General features: G+C 46.2%; 1 protein-coding gene across 7 annotated transcripts in view; it reads right to left on the bottom strand.

Annotated features, from left to right (window-relative positions):
• LOC144498704 (DENN domain-containing protein 5B) overlaps window positions 1–19190 on the bottom strand; it is a 286461-nt gene that overhangs the window by 93209 nt on the left and 174062 nt on the right. For all 7 annotated transcript variants that reach the window (XM_078220239.1, XM_078220238.1, XM_078220237.1 and 4 more), the window contains one exon: window positions 11548–11735. In XM_078220239.1, the coding sequence (XP_078076365.1) occupies window positions 11548–11735 (188 nt within the window). The remainder of the gene's footprint in view (window positions 1–11547; window positions 11736–19190) is intronic.

Below are 19190 nucleotides of genomic sequence, written 5' to 3' on the forward strand. Positions count from 1 at the left end.
GACCTCGCACTTCCCCACATTGAAATCCACTTTCCGTCGATTTCCCCACTCACTCAGTCCATTTCCCTTTGTAAAATCCTGTTTTCATCTGTACATTTCACTGTGCCTCCTTAATTTAAGAGTCATTGGCAAACTTGCCATATTCAACATTCAGGCAATGACCATCATAAGAGACACTCTAACCACCCCCATTGACATTCAATGGTGTTACCATCACTGAATCTCCCACTGTCAACATCCTTGGAATTACCATTGATCAGAAACTCCACTGGACTCATCACATAAACACAATGGCTACAAGAGCAGGTCAGAGGCTAGGATAGGCAGTGATGTGGGTTCGTGGGGCTGGCCAGCGATCGGGAGGCCGGCAGTGCTGATCTTGGCACGGACAGATCAGCGCATACACAGTGGCCCGCTCAGCGCTATGCTGCCGGCCTCTTCAGCTGGAATAGACCCCGCCCACAGATTTTTGGGGAGTGAATCACGCTGAGGCACTCTGCAGTGCACAGAGTGTGGAAGATTCATTTTGAAAATCCCACTGAAAAAAATCAGCGGGATTTACTCCAATTTTTACGCAAATTCAACACTTAGAATTTCTTTGGGAGAATGGCCCTCATGGTCTGCACACTCTGCCACATGTGGGGCAGGTGGAGCTGGAGGGGTTGGGTAGATGTGTTGTTTGAAGGTTTTTGCACTCTGATGCCTCAACTTCACCTCAACACACTCCTGATGAAGTCTCTCGATGTGTCTATTGCCTTAGTCCCAAATTAACCTTCTCCATTTTGGTCCGTCACAAATCAAGGACAGCCAGTAGGGAGTGTCGATCTCTTCAGGGATGCTTTGAGGACATCCATAAAGTGTTTCTTTTGTCTCCCTCCTGCCACAACTTAACTCCAAGTAAAGCAGTAAAGCCCACCCACCGTGCTAAGATCAAGTGTGGTATGGATCGCCTGCACTTGGTTGGGGTCATTGGGTTGCACTGAAGCTTCATATGTTTCATATGAAGCAATTTTTAAAAGCGGCATCTCGGCCTTTTGGCTAAGATGCAAATGAGCCCAAGTCTTGGAGGAGGAACCTCCCCCTTCTCCAATCAGCTTGGCTCATGTAGATGAGGCCCAGGACAGGGTGATTTTGGTCGCTCGCCCTGTCTTATCAGCCTGGGTCTGAAATGTCTCAACTTGTTGAGACTTTGAATTGGATTTGATTTGATTGAATTGGAAAAGTATAAAAAAAAGATGCACTGCAGCAACTCACCAAGGCTACTTGAATAGACTCTCCCAAAGCTACAACCTCTACTGCCTAGAAGGACAAGGGTAGTTAGCACACAGGAACACCACCACCTGCAAGTTCCCCTCCAAGTGACTCACCATCCTGACCTGGAACCCATATTGTCGTTCCTTCATTGTCACTGGATCAAAATTTGGCACTCCCTCTCTAACAGCACTGTGGGCATGCCTACATCACATGGACTGTAGTGGTTCAAGGCAGGAGTATGATGGAATCCTGTCTACTTGTCCAGATGAGTGCAACTCCAACAACACTCAGAAAGCTTGACACCATCCAGGACAAAGCAGCCACTTGATTGGCACCACATAAACCACATTAAACGTTCACTCCCTCTACCACCAGGACACAGTGGCAGCACTGTGTACCATCGACAAGATGCAGCAACTCACCAAGGCTTTTTAGGCAGCACCTTCAAAACCTGCAACCACTATCTAGAAGGATAAGGGTAACAGACACATGGGAACACCACCATCTAGATATTGTCTCCAAGTCACTCACCATCCTGACTTGGAAATATATCGCGGTTCCTTCATTTGTGCTGAGTCAAAATCCTGCATTTCCCTTCCTGTGGGCATACCTACACAACATTGTCTGCAGCGGTTCAAGGCAGCGGCTCAGCGCCACCTTCTTCAGGGCAATTAGAGATGGGCAATAAATGTTATCCTCGTTGGCAATGCCCACATCTAACAAAATAATCAAATAAAAAACACCCATAGACCAATATCTGCGAGTCGGACCTTTTAACTCAAAGAGGATGACTTTTCATGGCTATGATGAAAGAGCAAGGAATGGGACTTATTGCATAGCTGTTCCAAACATCTGGTGTGCACACATTAACCTTTTTCTGTGTTGGAACATTCTCTGATACTCCGGGAGCCTGTGATTGTTGACTATAGATAGGCACAGTTGTTAGATCCCTTCCAGAATACCGCTCAGTGTTAGTGTGTGAACTGCCCAAGCTATAATACAACTGGAGTTCCAGGTAAACACACCATGTTTTAGATAAGCAAATGACAGGTTGAATGCATTAAATCCAGCATTCATCTGCAGAATATTGGACTTTTGCTCCAATTTCACACAATTAATTGTCTCTTTAATTTTCAGTCGAAAAAAAAACGATCCAACTGATCGGTGAAAATTTTCATAAGTCTGTTGAATTGACTGCAACTTATCAGGTGAAATTATAAGGCGACCTATTTCTGGAAATTAAGCTGTATAAGCCCTACAGTTACTGTATTATCAGGCTGGTCTCAAACAATTTAATTTAAAACCTCTCATTGCCCGATTAACTCAATGGATCTGTGCAGTGGACAAAATTATATTTACTTCTCAGAGATTTGAAGGATAACTCTCTTACTGCCTCTTTCAAAGACACACAGGTTCAAAAGACATTTTCATTTGAACTTGGCATCTGAAAAATGAGTAAATTGGATTTGAGTTGAGGCTGCCACTGGCTAAGTCTGCACTGCAATGAAACAAGCATCCAACAATGGCGCAAGTTCAAAGCAATCGGCAAGATTCAAATTGCTTACGAAATAATAAGAACATGGGGGAAAGAGTAGGCCATTCAGCCCATCAAACCTGCTCCACCATTCAATATGATCATGGCTGATCGTCCACTTCAGTGCCTGTTCCCCCCTAACCCCACATCCCTTCACATCATTGGCATTTAGAAATCTGTCAATCTCTGCTTTAAAAATACTCAAGGGCGAGATTTTCCGCTGTGTGTTTCGCTGCAGTGGAGGCAGCCCGCCATTGGCTGACGGCAGGATCATCTGGTCCTGCCGTTGTCAACTGAGTTTCCCGGTGAATGCACCCCTGGCTGCTGGAAAACCGCGCTGGCGATGCGCCGTCAGCGGGACTGATAGATCTTACCTGTGTGAACAGCCAATGACTGAGCTTTCATAGCCCTCTGGGATTCAGAATTCCAAAGACTCACAACACTCCGAGTAAAGAAATTTCTCCTCATCTCCATCCTAAGTGGCTTTCTCCTTATTATGAAATTATGTCCCCTGGTTTGAGACTCTCCAACCAGGGGAATCATCTTACCTGCACCTACCCTGTCTATCCCTTTACTTTCTTTATCTAGAAATTAAAAGCTGATATTGGTTAAAAGTGATTACGTAGCTGAAGGATTGATGTGGAAACTGGATGTGAGGTACAAGAATTTAAAGGATAACTCAGGGCCTGCTGTACTTTCTGCAAAAATAGACAGCTATTTTTTGCTGCAATCCTTGTGCTATCCAGGTTAGAAATGTAGCTGTTTTAGGCAGCTAAGAGACTCAAGGTTGACATTAACTGGGTCACTTGCTATAGAGCTTTATATAAGGAAGCTCTCCAGACTCCCGAATAAAGCTGATGTGCTCTCATTTCATTTGAATGAGTGGGTCATTAAGCAGCCCTGTAGCCTTTCTAACAGCATTCCAGAAGGTCCTTGAGGTCATCATGTTGCAGATAGTTTGGGAGCTGAGCACTGAAGCATAGAAACTTCACAACGCCGAAAAAGGCCATTCAGCCCAACCTGTCTGTGACAGCCCCAAAAAACTCTAGCCACTCATCCTAATCCCACTTTCCTGTGCCTGCTTTGTAGCTTTGCAGGTTACAGCCCCTCAGATGCAGGTCCAGGTACTTTTCAAATGAGTCGAAAGTTTCTGCGTAACCAGGCAGCGAATTCCAGACAACTCCCACCCTCTGGGTGAAGAGGTTTTTACTCACTGGACATCTTAACATTTCTCCATTTTATATTTCTGTGTATTTATATCTGCGGCTGAGTGTAAAACCCCTTTCCATTCGCTCCCATTGTATAAAATCCTGCAGATCACAATCCCGCCCCATGGTGAACATCACTATTTTATTTATTGTCAGAAGATGGGCTTCGCTGGCAAGGCCAACATTTATTTCCTATCCCTAAATACCCTTGAGGAACAGCTGGAGATCTGCCTCCTTGAACTGCTGCAGTCTGTGCGGTGCCACTGCACTCACCACACTGCTCGGAAGAGAGTTACATGACTCGGACCTAGTGACGATGAAGGCACCATGATGTAATTCCAAGTCATTATGCTGTGCGACTTGGAAGGGAACTTGCAGGTGCTGACATTCCCATGCGTCTGCTGTGTTCGAGTTGGTGGAGGCCGCAGGTTTAGCAGGAGCTAAGTACGACAGTCACAGTGGATCAACTGAGTGTTTAGTGTGTTGGAGGACACGGGCTATTTTGTCTTGGATGGGGTCAAGCTCCTTGAGTGTTTATGGAGCCTCACTCATCCAGGCAGGTGAAGAGCATTCCATCACACTCATGAATCGTGCATATGAACGTATGTCACTTCTAGCAAGAGTAAATAAGCCACATCATTAGCTCAACTGATTATCTTAAATTGGTTTTTGGTACAGCTTTTTACACACTCAGGATTGTTCAGCAGGTGCTGTTCAATCATAGAATCACATCTAACAGTGAACGTTTTGTTTTGAGTTCTGCAAACACGGGCTGAATGCAGTCTATACTCTGCTTATTATGAACAATGGAAAGAACATGGTATTTGATTCAACTGCTGGGACTGAGCTCATTTACGCTCGCTATCAGTGATTCATATGCCCCTTCTTAGCAAGCAGAAGTAATATGTTCAAGCCATGCGCTTAGAGGGCTAAGGTCCCTCACTCTCATTCATAGAACTGGGCCCATGTCCCAGTAATGGAGCCAGGCTTTCTAACCTTCTGGCCCAGTGCTTCCATTCCCAATTAGGCCTGCTTCCGGTGGCCAGCAGACACAAGGAAGTTCTGCAGCAGGGGATACAAGAGAAAACAGACAGAGAAACTACTGCTGTAAAGAACAAAGATTCCAGCCTGTCTACTGTCACCATGTCAGGAAAACAGCATGAGTGGGTACAGCAGGCAGGAGGTAGGAAATGGCCCAATTCACAAGGATGAGATTCTGGACTGTTGCATCGGCCACACTGTATGTATTACTCTTGCTGTTAAACACCTGGTCAAGGTACCAATGCCTTGACCAGAAATGCACTCTGGGCTTGTACAATGGGAAACAAATAGGAATTCAGTGCTCTATGCCATTGGGAGATCCATTTGCCGGAATTCTACCATGCTGCCCGCCGTGGAATCGGAGCAGGCGCGAGGCGGACAACGGAAATATTTGTTGACCTCGGACGGGAATATCCGGTGTTGCTCGAGTGAGGTTGTAGATCCCCGCCCATTGTGTCCCAGACGCACAGGTTTTTAGGTGCAGTAAATTTAACTAAAGGGTTAACACTCCAGGAAAACAGCATAAATGAAGCTACTTTAAATACTTCTCATGTCAGCTATTAAAATAGAGCAAACATGCAAACCCTCTGACTCGTCAGTGACAAACCTGACAAGATTGCCGAGCAACACAGAGCATTTTATTATCACTTGAATTAAACCGTTCACTTGATGTGCATTGGCACAACCTTTCAGCACACTTTAGATACAATAAATACGTCCCCTACCACATGAATATTGGACACCGAAAGGCTGGTCATGCACTGAAGAGGCAGGTGGTGGATTCCATGGAAAACCTTCCAAACATGATCCAATGCCCACCGTCAATCTTTGAACTCAGCTCCCTTTGTTTTGCCAGTCTGTGCTAGAAAGCCTTGGAGGAATCCATCACCAACCAGAACTTTGAGCATATCAATCCCCCCAACAGTCAGTGCAGACTGGATGGGCCAAATGGCTTCCTTCTGTACTGTAGGGATTCTATGATTCCAACAGAAACAGGAGCAGGCCATTTAATAAGAACATGGCAACTCTGTGACCTCAACTTCTTTTAATTGCATTTTGATCCATATTCCTTGATATCCTTACCCAACTAAAATCTATCAATCTCAATCTTGAACATTTCTGGTCACCACTTTTCTTTGAACAGAGATTTGGGGGGGGGAGTGGGGCGAGTGTATCCCAGTTTTCTTTAACTCTTTGTTAAACAGGTAACCTCTTTGCTGTGGATGGTGTGTGGAGATCCAGAATCTGTTACTTCCTCCTCCTGTTTGGTGACAAAGTCAAGTAAGGGGTTGTAGAAAGTCTTGTGTAAAGGATAAAAGAGAGAAGCTTTCCCCCTTTGTCTGGTCACTGTTCAAATACTGTGCAGGAAACCAATAAACTGGCTGTTGATAAATGCTCAAAGAAAGCTTCAGTCAGCAGCAGTGTGAGAGACGATAAATAAAGTCCCCAGTCGGCTTGACAGGGCAAAAAAGATTTGCAATTTTTAAGTACCCCTCACAACCACAGGATGTCACTTTACAGCCAAGTAAGTATTTCTGAAACATACGCCGGGATTCTCTGGTTTCGCACGCACCACTACCGCTGCCACCGAGAATGGAAAATTTGGCATTCAGCCAAAACTCCATTCACTGCAGTGGGACTGGAGAATACCAGCCAGAGGCTGGTATACCAGCCATAAGGGAGGAGAATTCCAGCTCTCGTCACTGTTGAAACGTGCGCAATCAAGCTCCCACAATCGGCAATATGATAATGTGTAAATAACCTTTTATTTGTGATGTTGATTGAGGAATAAATATTGGCCAGGACATCAGACTCCTTCAAAATAGTGCTGCAGGATCTTTAACGTCCATTTGAGAGGGACATCTGTTTAACATATGATCTGAAAGATGGCACTTCTGACAGTACAGCACTAACTCTTTACTGTGCCAGAATATCAGCCTCGATTATTGTGCTGAGGTCCTGGAGTGAGACTTGAGTCAATAACCTGCTGACTCAGTGATAGGAGCAACATCAATGGCTGAGCCATGGCAGCACAGTGGCACAGTGGTTAGCACTGCTGCCTCACAGCGCCAGGGACCTGAGTTCGATTCCCGGCTTGGGTCACTGTGTGGAGTTTCCACGTTCCTCAAAGAGTCACGTGGCTCAAAGATTGGTGTGGGAGGAATGGGTTTGAATTCATGGGACATTGGCACCAGTATTGGGGAAGAGGGAACCTGTTCCGATGAGATGGTCTTCATCTGAATCGTGCTGGGATCAGAGTCCTGGCGAATCGTGTAACTAGGATTGTAGATTGGGCTATAAACTAAATAGGAGGGAGGGAGGGTTCAGTTCTATGGAGAATTAGAAAATCAAAAGTTAAAGGAGAGGGTAAAAGTACAGGTTAATGGAGCTGAGGGCTCAGGAGAGGTTAGTAAAGTTTCCAGACCACGTAATAGAACAGAGAGTATAGGAGGTGGCAGGAATCTAACCTCAGGCAGAGCAAAAAAGGTGACAAGTATGAGAAGGGAGGTGGTCAATGCAGGACTGAGAGTGTTGGACCTAAATGTGTACGGTATACAGAACAAGGTGAATGAGCTTGTTGCACACGTTGAAATTGGCCGATACGATGTTGTGGGCATCACAGAGAAGTGGCTGCAAGGAAATCAGGGCTGGGATCTAAATATCCAAAGATGTGTGTCCTATCGGAAGGACAGGCAGATGGGCAAAGGGGGCGGGGTTGCATTGTTAGTAAGGAATGAAGTTAAATCGATAGCAAGAAGCAACATAGGATCAGAAGGCATAGAATCCCTGTGGGTAGAGTTGAGGAATCGCAAAGGTAAAAAGACCCTAATGGGAGTTATGTACAGGCCCCCTAGCAGTAGTCAGGATGTGGGACAGAAAATAAATCAGAAGATAGAAAAGGCAAATAAAAAAGGCAATGTTACAATAATCATGGGGGACTTCAATATGCAGGTGGACTGGGAAAATCAGGTAGGTAGTGGATCCCAAGACAAGGAATTTGTGGAATGTCTAAGAGATGGTGTTTTGGAGCAGCTTGTGACAGAGCCTACTGGGGAACAGGCAATTCTGGATTTGGTGATGTATAATGAGGCAGACTTGACTAGGGAGCTTAAGGTGAAGGAACCCTTAGGGAGCAGTGACCACAATATGATAGAATTTACCCTGCAGTTTGAGAGGGGGAAGCTGGAGTCAGATGTAACGGTATTACAATTAAATAAAGGTAATTACAAAGACATGAGGGAGGAGCTGGCCAGAGTTGATTGGAAAGGAAGACTAGCAGAGAAGACAGTGGAACAGCAATGGCAGGAGTTTTTGAGTTATTCGGGAGGCACAACTGAAATTCATCCCAAGGAGGAGGAAACATGCTAAGGGGAGGACAAGGCATTCACGGCTGACGAGGGAAGTCAAGGACAGCATAAAAGCAAAAGAAAAAGAATACAAAGTGGCAAGGATTATTGGGAAGCCAGAGGATTGGGAAGCCTTTAAAAGCGAGCAGAGGACAACTAAAAAAGCAATAAGGGAGGAGAAGATGAAATAAAAGTGTAAAGCAAGCTAGTAATATAAAAGAAGATAGAGTTTTTTCAATATATAAAAAATAAGAGAGGGGCAAAAATAGCCATTGGACCACTGGAAAATGAGGCTGGAGAAGTAATAATAGGAAACAAAGCAATGGCAGAGGAATTGAATAGTTACTTTGCATCAGTCTTCACGGTGGAAGACACCAGTGGGATGCCAGAGCTCCAGGAGAGCCAGGGGGCAAAGTGAGTGTAGTGGCCATTACTAAGGAGAAGGCTCTGGGGAAACTGAAAGGTCTGAAATCATAGAAATCATAGAAACCCTACAGTTGGACTGGTTGGACTACACCCCAGGGTTCTAAAAGAGATAGCTGAGGAAATTGTGGAGGCATTGGTGGTGATCTTTCAGGAATCACTGGAGGCAGGGAGGGTCCCAGAGGACTGGAAAGTAGCGATGTAACACTGCTGTTTAAGAAGGGAGGGAGGCAGCAGATGAGAAATTATAGGCCTGTTAGCCTGTCTTCGGTCATTGGCAAAATTTGGAGTCCATTATTAAAGATGAGATCGCAGAGTACATGGAAGTGCATGATAAAGTAGGACTGAGTCAGCACGGCTTTGTCAAGGGGAGGTCATGTCTGACAAATCTGTTGGAGTTCTTTGAGGAGGTAACAAAGAAGTTAGATAAAGGAGAACCAGTGGATGTGATTTATTTAGATTTTCAGAAGGCATTTGACAAGGTGCCGCATAGGAGACTATTAAATAAGTTAAGTGCCCATGGTGTTAAGGGTAAGATCCTAGCGTGGATAGAGGATTGGTTGACTGGCAGAAGGCAGAGAGTGGGGATAAAGGGGTCTTTCTCAGGATCGCAGCCGGTGACTCGTGGTGTGCCTCAGGGGTCAGTGCTGGGACCACAACTTTTCACAATATACATTAACGATTTGGAGGAAGGAACTGAAGGCACTGTTGCTAAGTTTGCAGATGATACAAAGATATGTAGAGGGACTGATAGTATTGAGGAAGCAGGGGGCTGCAGAAGGACTTGTTCAGGTTAGGAGAGTGGGCAAAGAAGTGGCAAATGGAATACAATGTGGAAAAGTGTGAGGTTGTGCACTTTGGAAGGAGGAATGGAGGCATAGACTATTTTCTAAATGGGAAAATGCTTAGGAAATCAGAAGCACAAAGGGATTTGGGAGTCATTGTTCAAGATTCTCTTAAGGTTAACGTGCAGGTTCAGTTGGCAGTTAGGAAGGCAAATGCAATGTTAGCATTCATGTTGAGAGGGCTAGAATACAAGAGAAGGGATGTAATTCTGAGGCTGTATAAAGCTCTGGTCAGACCCCATTTGGAGTATTGTGAGCAGTTTTGGGCCCCATATCTAAGGAAGGATGTGCTGGCTTTGGAAAGGGTCCAGAGGAGGTTCACAAGAATGATCCCTGGAATGAAGAGCTTGTTGTATGAGGAATGGTTGAGAACTCTGGGTCTGTACTCATTGGAGTTTAGAAGGATGAGGGGGGATCTTATTGAAACTTACAGGATACTGCGAGGCCTGGATAGAGTGGGCATGGAGAGGATGTTTCCACTAGTAGGAAAAACTAGAACCAGAGGGCACAAGCTCAGGCTAAAGGGACGATCCTTTAAAACAGAGATGAGGAAGAATTTCTTCAGCCAGAGAGTGGTGAATCTGTGGAACTCTTTGCCGCAGAAGGCTGTGGAGGCCAGGTCATTGAGTGTCTTTAAGACAGAGACACATAGGTTCTTGATTAATAAGGGGATCAGGGGTTATGGGGAAAAGGTAGGAGAATGGGGATGAGAAAAAAATCAGCCATGATTGAATGGTGGAGCAGACTCGATGGGCCGAGTGGCCTAATTCTGCTCCTATGTCATATGGTTTCCCCCATGTTGGAGTGGGTTTCCTCTGGGTACTCCGGTACTCCCACAGTCCAAACATGTGCGGGTCTCTGGTTGATTAGCCATGCTAAATTGCTCCTTAGTGTTAGGGGGATGTCAGGGGGATTAGTAGGATAAATATGTGGAGTTATGGGGATAGGGCAAGGGTGGAATTGTTGTAGGTGCCGGCTCGATGGACTGAATGGCCTTCTGCATCATAGGGATTCTAGGATTCTATTCTATGGCAGACAAGGTGAGGGTAGACTCTGCGAGGATGTTTCTCCTGGTTTGGGAGCTAAGAGCTCATGGGGAGAATCACATCTCAGAATGTGTGGGTCAGCTATCTAGGACTCAGATGAGGAGAAATTTCTTCAGTCAAAGGGCTATGAACCTTTGGAATTCTCTGCCATACGAGTTGTGGATGCCTCAGTCATTGATAAGCTCAAGACAGGGGTTAATAAATGTTTGGAAACAATGAGGTTCAAGGGATTTAGCGATAGTGCGCAAAGGTGCAGCTAATAGGAACTTGTTGAATGGTGCGCTAAGTAGGCCGAGGAGCCAAATTCTGCTGGATTTCTCATGTCTTTGTGAGAATGGCTGTTGCTCAGCTGAGAAATAAAGAGCTCATTGATGTCAAACATTAAACAGACTGGAGCAGACAGCAGACAGCGAGGAACATACAAGTCCTTCCAGTTTATTAACCCTGTCAGCTTCTCATTGCAGTCCCACCACCCACCTAACCACTGCCCCCAACAAGTTCAGAGACCTGGGGCAGCATTCCCCAACACTTTCCATTGGTGGGATTGGAAGTCGAAACCCACTGCGGGTTTACCAACGGCAGCAAGGGAAAGGAATATAAACCATTACTGACTTAATGAGACTGGAAGATCCCCACCAGCAGCCGATGGCGAGCCACCTCTGCCACAGGAAAACTCACTGTGGGTTGGGAAGAGAGGAGAATTCCGTCCCTGCTCTTATCCACCCTACCTGTTTCCTTGTTAAGTCCCCTCTACTTGCAATGTCAAATTGGGTGCACTAATCCCAACAGACAATGTGCTTGTCTACTTACGGAGTGGAGGCACCGTCTGGAATGGACTCTCATTCTTACCTCTTGCGGCAGCTCCAGCTTGGAGCGGTCATTGGGCTCCTTGGATTGCAGCCCCATCAGGTACGGAACTGGCGCATCGAGAAAATGCAGCAGGGAGGCCGGGAGAATGGGAACGTAGACATGCTGCCACTGGAAAGGGAAGAGGAGCGTTGTGATTCCTTCAGCCACCGTCATTAGCCGCTGGTAATCTGAAAGCAGACAGTGAGATGCGTGTTTACCTTTCAGCAGATAGCACTGGAGGCAAAGGCTTCAAAAAATAAAATTCATGCAAGATATTATCCCACCAAATATTCAGTTTCACTTTTCAACAATGTGTGCCAATATACTGCATCAGTCTCTATTTGGAACCACTTCAAAGGATAGATAACGCTTTGTGTAACAGTGCTGTACACCATAAAACAATGACATTCTTTTAAGATGTTTTGCTATTGTAATAAGGGAATAAGGGGAGCCAGTGTTAATGTTATGTTAATTATATTGTTTGGAAAAATAGATGAAGGGCATTGTTTATTGAAGTACTTGGAGCATGTATAAATAGGTGGCAGCTCGGATACTTAACGGGTGGGGGGGGGGGGGATTCTCCCAATCCTCTGTGCTGCTCTAGCAGTGATGATGTGGAGATGCGGCGTTGGACTGGGGTAAACACAGCAAGAAGTCTAACAACACCAGGTTGGACTTTAACCTGGTGTTGTTAGACTTTTTACTGCTCTAGCAGCGCAGCAAGCCAGGAGACATCAGCGGAAGCCGTTTCGCGGGCTTCCCGCTGGGCGCCTGGGTCTCCACGGCAAAGGTTTTGAGCGTCATCAGCTCAGTGCCAAAAATCCGGGAGACCAGCAATCGGGGGGTGGCAGAGTCAGGGGGGCAGCGATGGGGAGTCACAGGGCTGGCTAGCGATTGGGCTGGCCAGCGTTCGGGAGGCTGGCAATGCGGGGCTACTGTGCTTGCACCTATCTCCACGCTGACAATTCGGCACATGCGCAGTGGCCTGCTCAGCGCTATGCTGCTGGTCTCTTCAGTGGGAATAGGCTCCACCACCAGATGTTCAGAGGGAATCCTGCTTGGGCACTCTGCAGTGCTCAGACTGTGGGAGATTCTATCAGAAAATCCCACTAATAAAACCAGTGGGAGTTACTCCAGTTTTCACGCGAATTAGGGACTTAGAATTTTTGGGAGCAATTTACAAATGCACCATAGAAAGCATCCTTTCTGGCTGTATCACAGCTTGGTATGGCTCCTGCTCTAACCAAGACTGCAAGAAACTACAAAGGGTTGTGAATGTAGCCCAGTCCATCACGCAAACCAGCCTCCCATCCATTGACTCTGTCTACACTTCCTGCGGCCCCGGAAAAGCAGCCAGCATAATCAAGGACCCCACGCACCCCGGACATTCTCTCTTCCACCTTCTTCCATTGGGAAAAAGATACAAAAGTCTGAGGTCACGTCCCAACCGACTCAAGAACAGCTTCTTCCCTACTGCCATCAGACTTTTGAATGGATCTACCATATATTAAGTTGATCTTTCTCTACACCCTAGCTATCACTGTAACAGTACATTCTGCACTATCTTCTTTCCTACTCCTTCATGTACTCTATGAATGGTATGCCTTGTCTGTACAGCACGCAAGAAACAATACTTTTCACTGTATACTAATACATGTGACAATAATAAATCAAATCAAAAGGATTCTATAGACCTTGGTTTAATGTCTCATCTGAAAAACAGTGCAGCACTCCCTCAGTACTGAAATGGAGCAGCAGCCGAGACTATGTGCTCAAGTCCCTGAAGCCATGCTCAAACCTACAACTTACTGGTTCAAAGGTGAATGCATTACTACTGAGACATCATGGTCTTAAAATAGGAAAGAGAGGTGGTGGGGGCTTAGGTAGGGAATGCTATGAGAAAGGCCTGAAGCCACAGAATAAAAACAAATTCTAGGGCGGCATGGTGGCACAGTGGTTAACACTGCTGCCTCACAGCACCAGGGACCCAGGTTCAATTCCGTCCTTGGGTGACTGTCTGCATGGAGTTTGCACATTCTCCCCATGTGTGTGGGTTTCCTCCATGTGTTCTGGTTTCCTCCCACTGTCCAAAGATGTGCGGGTTAGGTTGATTGGCCATGCTAAATTGACCCTAGTGTCAGGGGGATTAGCAGGATAAATGTGTGGGGTTTTGGGGATAGGGCCTGGGTGGGATTCTGGTCGGTGCAGACTCGATGGGCTGAATGGCTTCCTTCTGTACTGTAGGGATTCTATGATTCTATGAAATGAATTTGACCCAGTAATCCGGACATGGCAGCCCACGAGGGTATTTTCTTCATTCACAAGGGTCAAATGAAACGAGTTTTGACTGCGGCCAACATCCTGTTTGTAAAATCGAGCAGATTGATACTTTACACATGACCTTGTCTCACTGAAGTTTTCTCCGTGCAACCACTGAGCAATTGGAGAAGCTTATTTTGGGGAATTCGGAAAAATACAAGATCCAACTCATATCATAAGGAATTTAACTTGTTAGCTGGAGTGGGCATATTGCCCGAATTGGATTAGAGATTGGGTACTTTGGACTCACTCCTGAATGCAGGATGTCTGGGACCACTTACAGAATTGCTGCTGAATCTGAAGACAGATTCGCTGGGAATGTATAATACCACTTGGGTGATATCATCGCCTCAGTTCGCTCACTCCAATCCCAGTGACAGGGCCTTGCCTAACATTTAATTTTACAATTACTTCTACAAACATCCCCAGGAAGTTTGATACCAATTGGTCTTGTATTCATATTTCAATCCAGTGTGAAGGGCTCGTTGCACAACTTGCCAGAGCTGCTGAAGATGATCAGGGAAGAACACAGAGCGAAAGGCAATAAATCCAGTCTTCAGCATTCTCGAAAGCAAGAGCTCAGAGGCCCACACAGACCAACTCCATTTCAATTCCGATTAGTTATCAATTATTGAAGAGGGTTATTGTTTTGCTCAAGTGCCTGAACACCATCTGATCATCACAGTATCAAGCTTCATGAATTATTTCACAACGCCTGCTGCGCCTGCTTTTCCAGTTTGAGTATAACAATGACTGCAAGCTACACTGGTGTCCATCACATGGAAGCGCACTGGGTTGCTAAGGAGAATGTCAAAGCCATCTCCGGACTCCCTGTTGCCACGGTGATCAAATCAGCAGGTCGCTTTGCTGCATACCTCTAATATTACAAATCAACCGCGTGCCCCTTCCGCTGACTGCTAATACTTGATCAGAATTGTCTGAGATTTCTCCCTATTTTAAGTTGTTCATCAAATATCCAAAATGTTTTCAGTAGAAATTTAACACCGAGGTGACCACATTCAAATGCGAAATCCTCTTCTTTTGTCTCCATCAAAAATGCATCGTCTCCTCTCTGGAGCTCTCGCTGGAGCATGCTTTCATTTATACTCCCTCTCCCCATCCTACCCTCTATCCCACTCCCCCTTCCCCATCTCTCCATCCCACCTCCCATCCCACTCTCCCCTCCCCCCCCCCATGTATTTGCCTCCTCTACTATTCTTCGCTGAGATAGCAGGAGCTGTCAGTTGTTGGAGGATAATATAACACAGCCCCACATTTTCACCGCTCAATGTCCACAAACACATGCTGTGATAAGTTGCAACATCCAGTCGCTGGCTGTTTCCTGTCTCATTACCTCGACCCGTGAGTAAGGAGGACAGTTGTCATAATCCAATTGCTAATCCAGCTAAAAGTAATCAGCTGAAATTCAGGCCACCTCGACAACTTTCACATTCAGGTCACTTGTGTTTATGTTGTGCTTTATACATTGGCGCAGAAACGTATCAGAGCTTCGAGGCCCATTAGTGAATATGGCAAGGTCCCACAAACAGCAATGAGATACCGAGCCCTTCATTAGTTAGTGTTAATTGAGAGGGCAATGTTGATCAGGAGGCCAGGAAAATTGGTAAAGATGGTCGACATGCTGCGAAGCCAGCCTTCCCCAGAATGCCCTGATGTGGTCATTCCAATTGTCTGGTGATTGAAACATGATGTCATGCAAGGACACCAATATGGCTACGTCAATATTAATGGAAAGAGCTGTCTGTCACGAGGAAGACTCTAATCAATCCTGACTAACAACACGGGGAGTGTATGCATCAGTTTACGGATTAGATGTCCTTGGTTCACATTGTAGTTTCATAGTGTGAATTTGATTTCTTCAATTCAAGGCACTCACACACAAATGATTGCCAAATAGATCAGGAAACAGATCAGGAGACATTCCTCATTTGTGCTGGTCAGCGGATACTGGGGGCGTTTCTCCCAGCCCGCTGCGCTACCAGGAAACAAGAGTGGAGGCCGTTTCATGGGCTTCCAAATGGGCGCCACGGCCTCCGTGCATCTCCAGCGCCATCAGCTCCGCGCCAGAAATCGGCATTTATGCAAATGTTCATTTGCATACAATTTTAATATCAGCAGCAGACCCGGGACTGAAATCTCTGGGCCCGCTAGCCTCTCTTCCCCCTCCACTGCCAGGAGTATTTCACTCTAGCGGGGATTACTAGAGCTCCCCACTTGTGGGAAGCTGGCGGCCTGACCCTGCTGGAGTGAAGGGAGGGCAATCGAGACCTCCCAGAGGGTTGGGCCAGCCTGGGCCCCGGCATTGCCCAAGGGGTAAAATGCCAATGCCTAGGGGACACCTTGGCACTGTCCACCGAGCATGGGGGAGTGCCAAGGGAGCAGGGCCTAATGGGGTCTGATTTTTTTTTGGGGGGGGGGGGGGGGGCGATCGGTGGGCGTGCCGCTGCCACTCTGCATTTGAGCTGAGTGACAGAGGGAGGCCAGCAATCCGGGAAGGGTGGGGGTGGGGGGGGGGGGGGGGGGGGAGGAGAGAGAGAAAGGTTGACCCATGCGTGTTAGGGAGGCCAGCAATCAGGCCCTGGGGGGTTCAGAAGGGCAGCGATGCAGGGTCACGAGGCTAGCCAGCGATCGGGAGGCTGGCAGTGTGGGACGACTGTACATGCGCTGATCTCGGCCCTGACAAATCGGCCCATGTGCAGTGGCCCACACAGCCCTCTGCTGCCGGCCTCCCGGGCAGGAATAGGCCCTGCCCACTGACTTTCAGTGTGATTCACGCTGAGGCACTCTGCAGTGCACAGAGTGTGGGAGATTCATTTTCAAAATCCCACTGAAAAATAAAAGCGGGATTCACTCCAGTTTTTACTCGAATTCGACACTTCGAATTTTCTGGGAGAATCACCCCACTGTACTGACTTGAGGTCCTTCCATCATTCTCCTGTCATACATTCCCACACTTATTGATCACTGTCCAACACACACTGTCTCAAAGGCAGTTGGCGGGTTGTGATGTTTTCACTAAGGAACAGGTTACTGCAATGTACCCGGGGGATTGGGGCTAATTGGACAGCTCTTTGAAACAGCTTGGACAGACATGATGGGCCAAATGGCCTCCTTCTGTGCTGTTCACTTACATAATAAAGTAACAGCTTGCTTTTAAACAGCACCTTTCACAACTCAAAGCATTTTAACACCTGAGAAGTACCTTTGTTGTCACTGTTGCAATGAAGAAAATGTCACAAACAATTCGCACATAGCAAGATCCCGTTAAGAGTGTTCTGATAATGACCAGAAAATCTATCTTCTGAGTGATGTTGCTTGGGAGACATATGAGTTGACTAGGACACTAGAAGAACGCCCCTGCTCTTCTTCTTAAATTTTTTTTTATTAATTCACTGGCTGGGTCAACATTTATTGCCCATTGCTAATTGTCCTTGAGAAGGTGGTGGTAATCTGCCTTCTTGAACCGCTGCAGTCCATGTGGTGTGGGTACACCAGAAGATCTTTTATATCCACTGTCACATCTGAAAGGCAGCGCCACCAATAATATTCCCCACCGGAGGGTTACGGTTTTAATGGTCCCAGGGATTAGAAATCATATTCCAGTCTGGCAATCCAGTGCCCTGTTGAGGGAGGGCTGTGGTACCAGAGGTGCCACTTTGTTGGGGAAATTTTGAGTCCGTTTTTGCCCTTTCACTGGTCCAGGTTAATTTTAATTTAAAAATAAGTTGTATTTATAATTTATAAATATATAAATTTAATTATAATTTAAAAATAAAGCACAGGAAATTCTTCCTCTGTTTTGGCCAAAATTCATCCTTCAACCAATACAAAGATTGGCAAATCGCTGCATCGTGCGCATTTAACAGTGTCCAATGTTTCACTGAGCTACAGGGTGCAATCAGATAAAATTGACACACAGACAGGGAAGGAAACATTAGGCCAGGTGACCAAAAGTTTGGTTAAAAGGGTAAGTTTTAAATTTGCTTGTTGTTTGTGGAATTTTGTGAGCTGGCATGGGGGCGCTCACAACACAGCAGCAAAGCTAATTTATTGGACTTGAACTCCTACAGCAGATATGCCATGGGGCTTTTTTGGGCTTCTGTTGTTTCTGAAGGCCACAGCGTACAACCAGAGATTCACTAACTTGGTCTGTTTGGTTTTAAACAACTAAATTGACCCTCAAGTCAGAGGATTAGCAGGGTAAATGTGTGGGGTTACGGGATTAGGGCCTGAGTGGGATTGTGGTCAGTGCAGACTCGATGGGCCGAATGGCCTTCTTCTGCGCCGTAGGGATTCTATGATACTATGAACAAAAATCCGGACACCAACATTTGAAGAGGGAAGCAAGTTTCATGCTGGAAGATGTTAGCTGCAAACTCATTTCCACTCTTGTGAACCTGCCAGCACTAATCTCTTTCAGGGTCAGGTGAAGGTCTCAACCAATTCCTGCACTCCCAATCCTGCAGGATTAACCCTTCCTCTACCATTGTGGACTTCCTATTCTTTATTGCTTTTGACGGGAAGTTAAGAGTTTTATGTTAGGTCAGTCGTGCACACTTGCAGTTGACCTGGAACTGGCTTAGGCTAGTTGATAGTGTACACCTCTCTGGGTCACAAGGATTCAAATTCCAATCCAGGGCTTGAGAACAAAAAAATCCCAAGGCTGACATCCAGTGCAGCGTTGAGCAAGTGCTGCACAGTCAGGGGTGCTTTCTTTGGATGAGATGTTAAACAATGCCCACCCTCTCAGCAAGCTGCCACTATATCAAAGGAAAGCAGGAAAGTTCTCTCTTCTATCCTGACTGATATTTATCCTTCAATCAACATCACAAAAATCGGCCAAGGTTTATGGTTTGTACAAGAAGAATAGTACATGGAGTGGCAGAGGACTGCAGACAACTGAGAATGCCCTGGTGTGTGTCAGTCCTATGGTTAGAAATTTAGGATCACACCTAAGATGGGTGGCATGGTGGCACAGTGGTTAACACTGCTGTCTCCAGCACCTCCAGGCGCTCCGGTTTCCTCCCACAGTCTGAAAGACGTTCTGGTTAGGTGCACTGACCATGCTAAATTCCCTCAGTGTACCCGAATAGGCGCCAGAGTGTGGCGACTAGGGGATTTTCATAGTAACTTCATTGCAGTGTTAATGTAAGCCTACTTGTGATGAATAAATAAACGTTAAAAACTTTAGCTATCCTCTGGGTACAAAGACACGGGTCACTCCTCTCTGAGGTCTAAGTGCCCCACCTTTAGGGCTCTGCCCATAACTGCCCAATATCCAGGTATATTGGATAATAGGGTGT

Source organism: Mustelus asterias, chromosome 9 (assembly GCF_964213995.1).
Source record: "Mustelus asterias chromosome 9, sMusAst1.hap1.1, whole genome shotgun sequence".
In the NCBI taxonomy this organism is placed as follows: domain Eukaryota; kingdom Metazoa; phylum Chordata; class Chondrichthyes; order Carcharhiniformes; family Triakidae; genus Mustelus; species Mustelus asterias.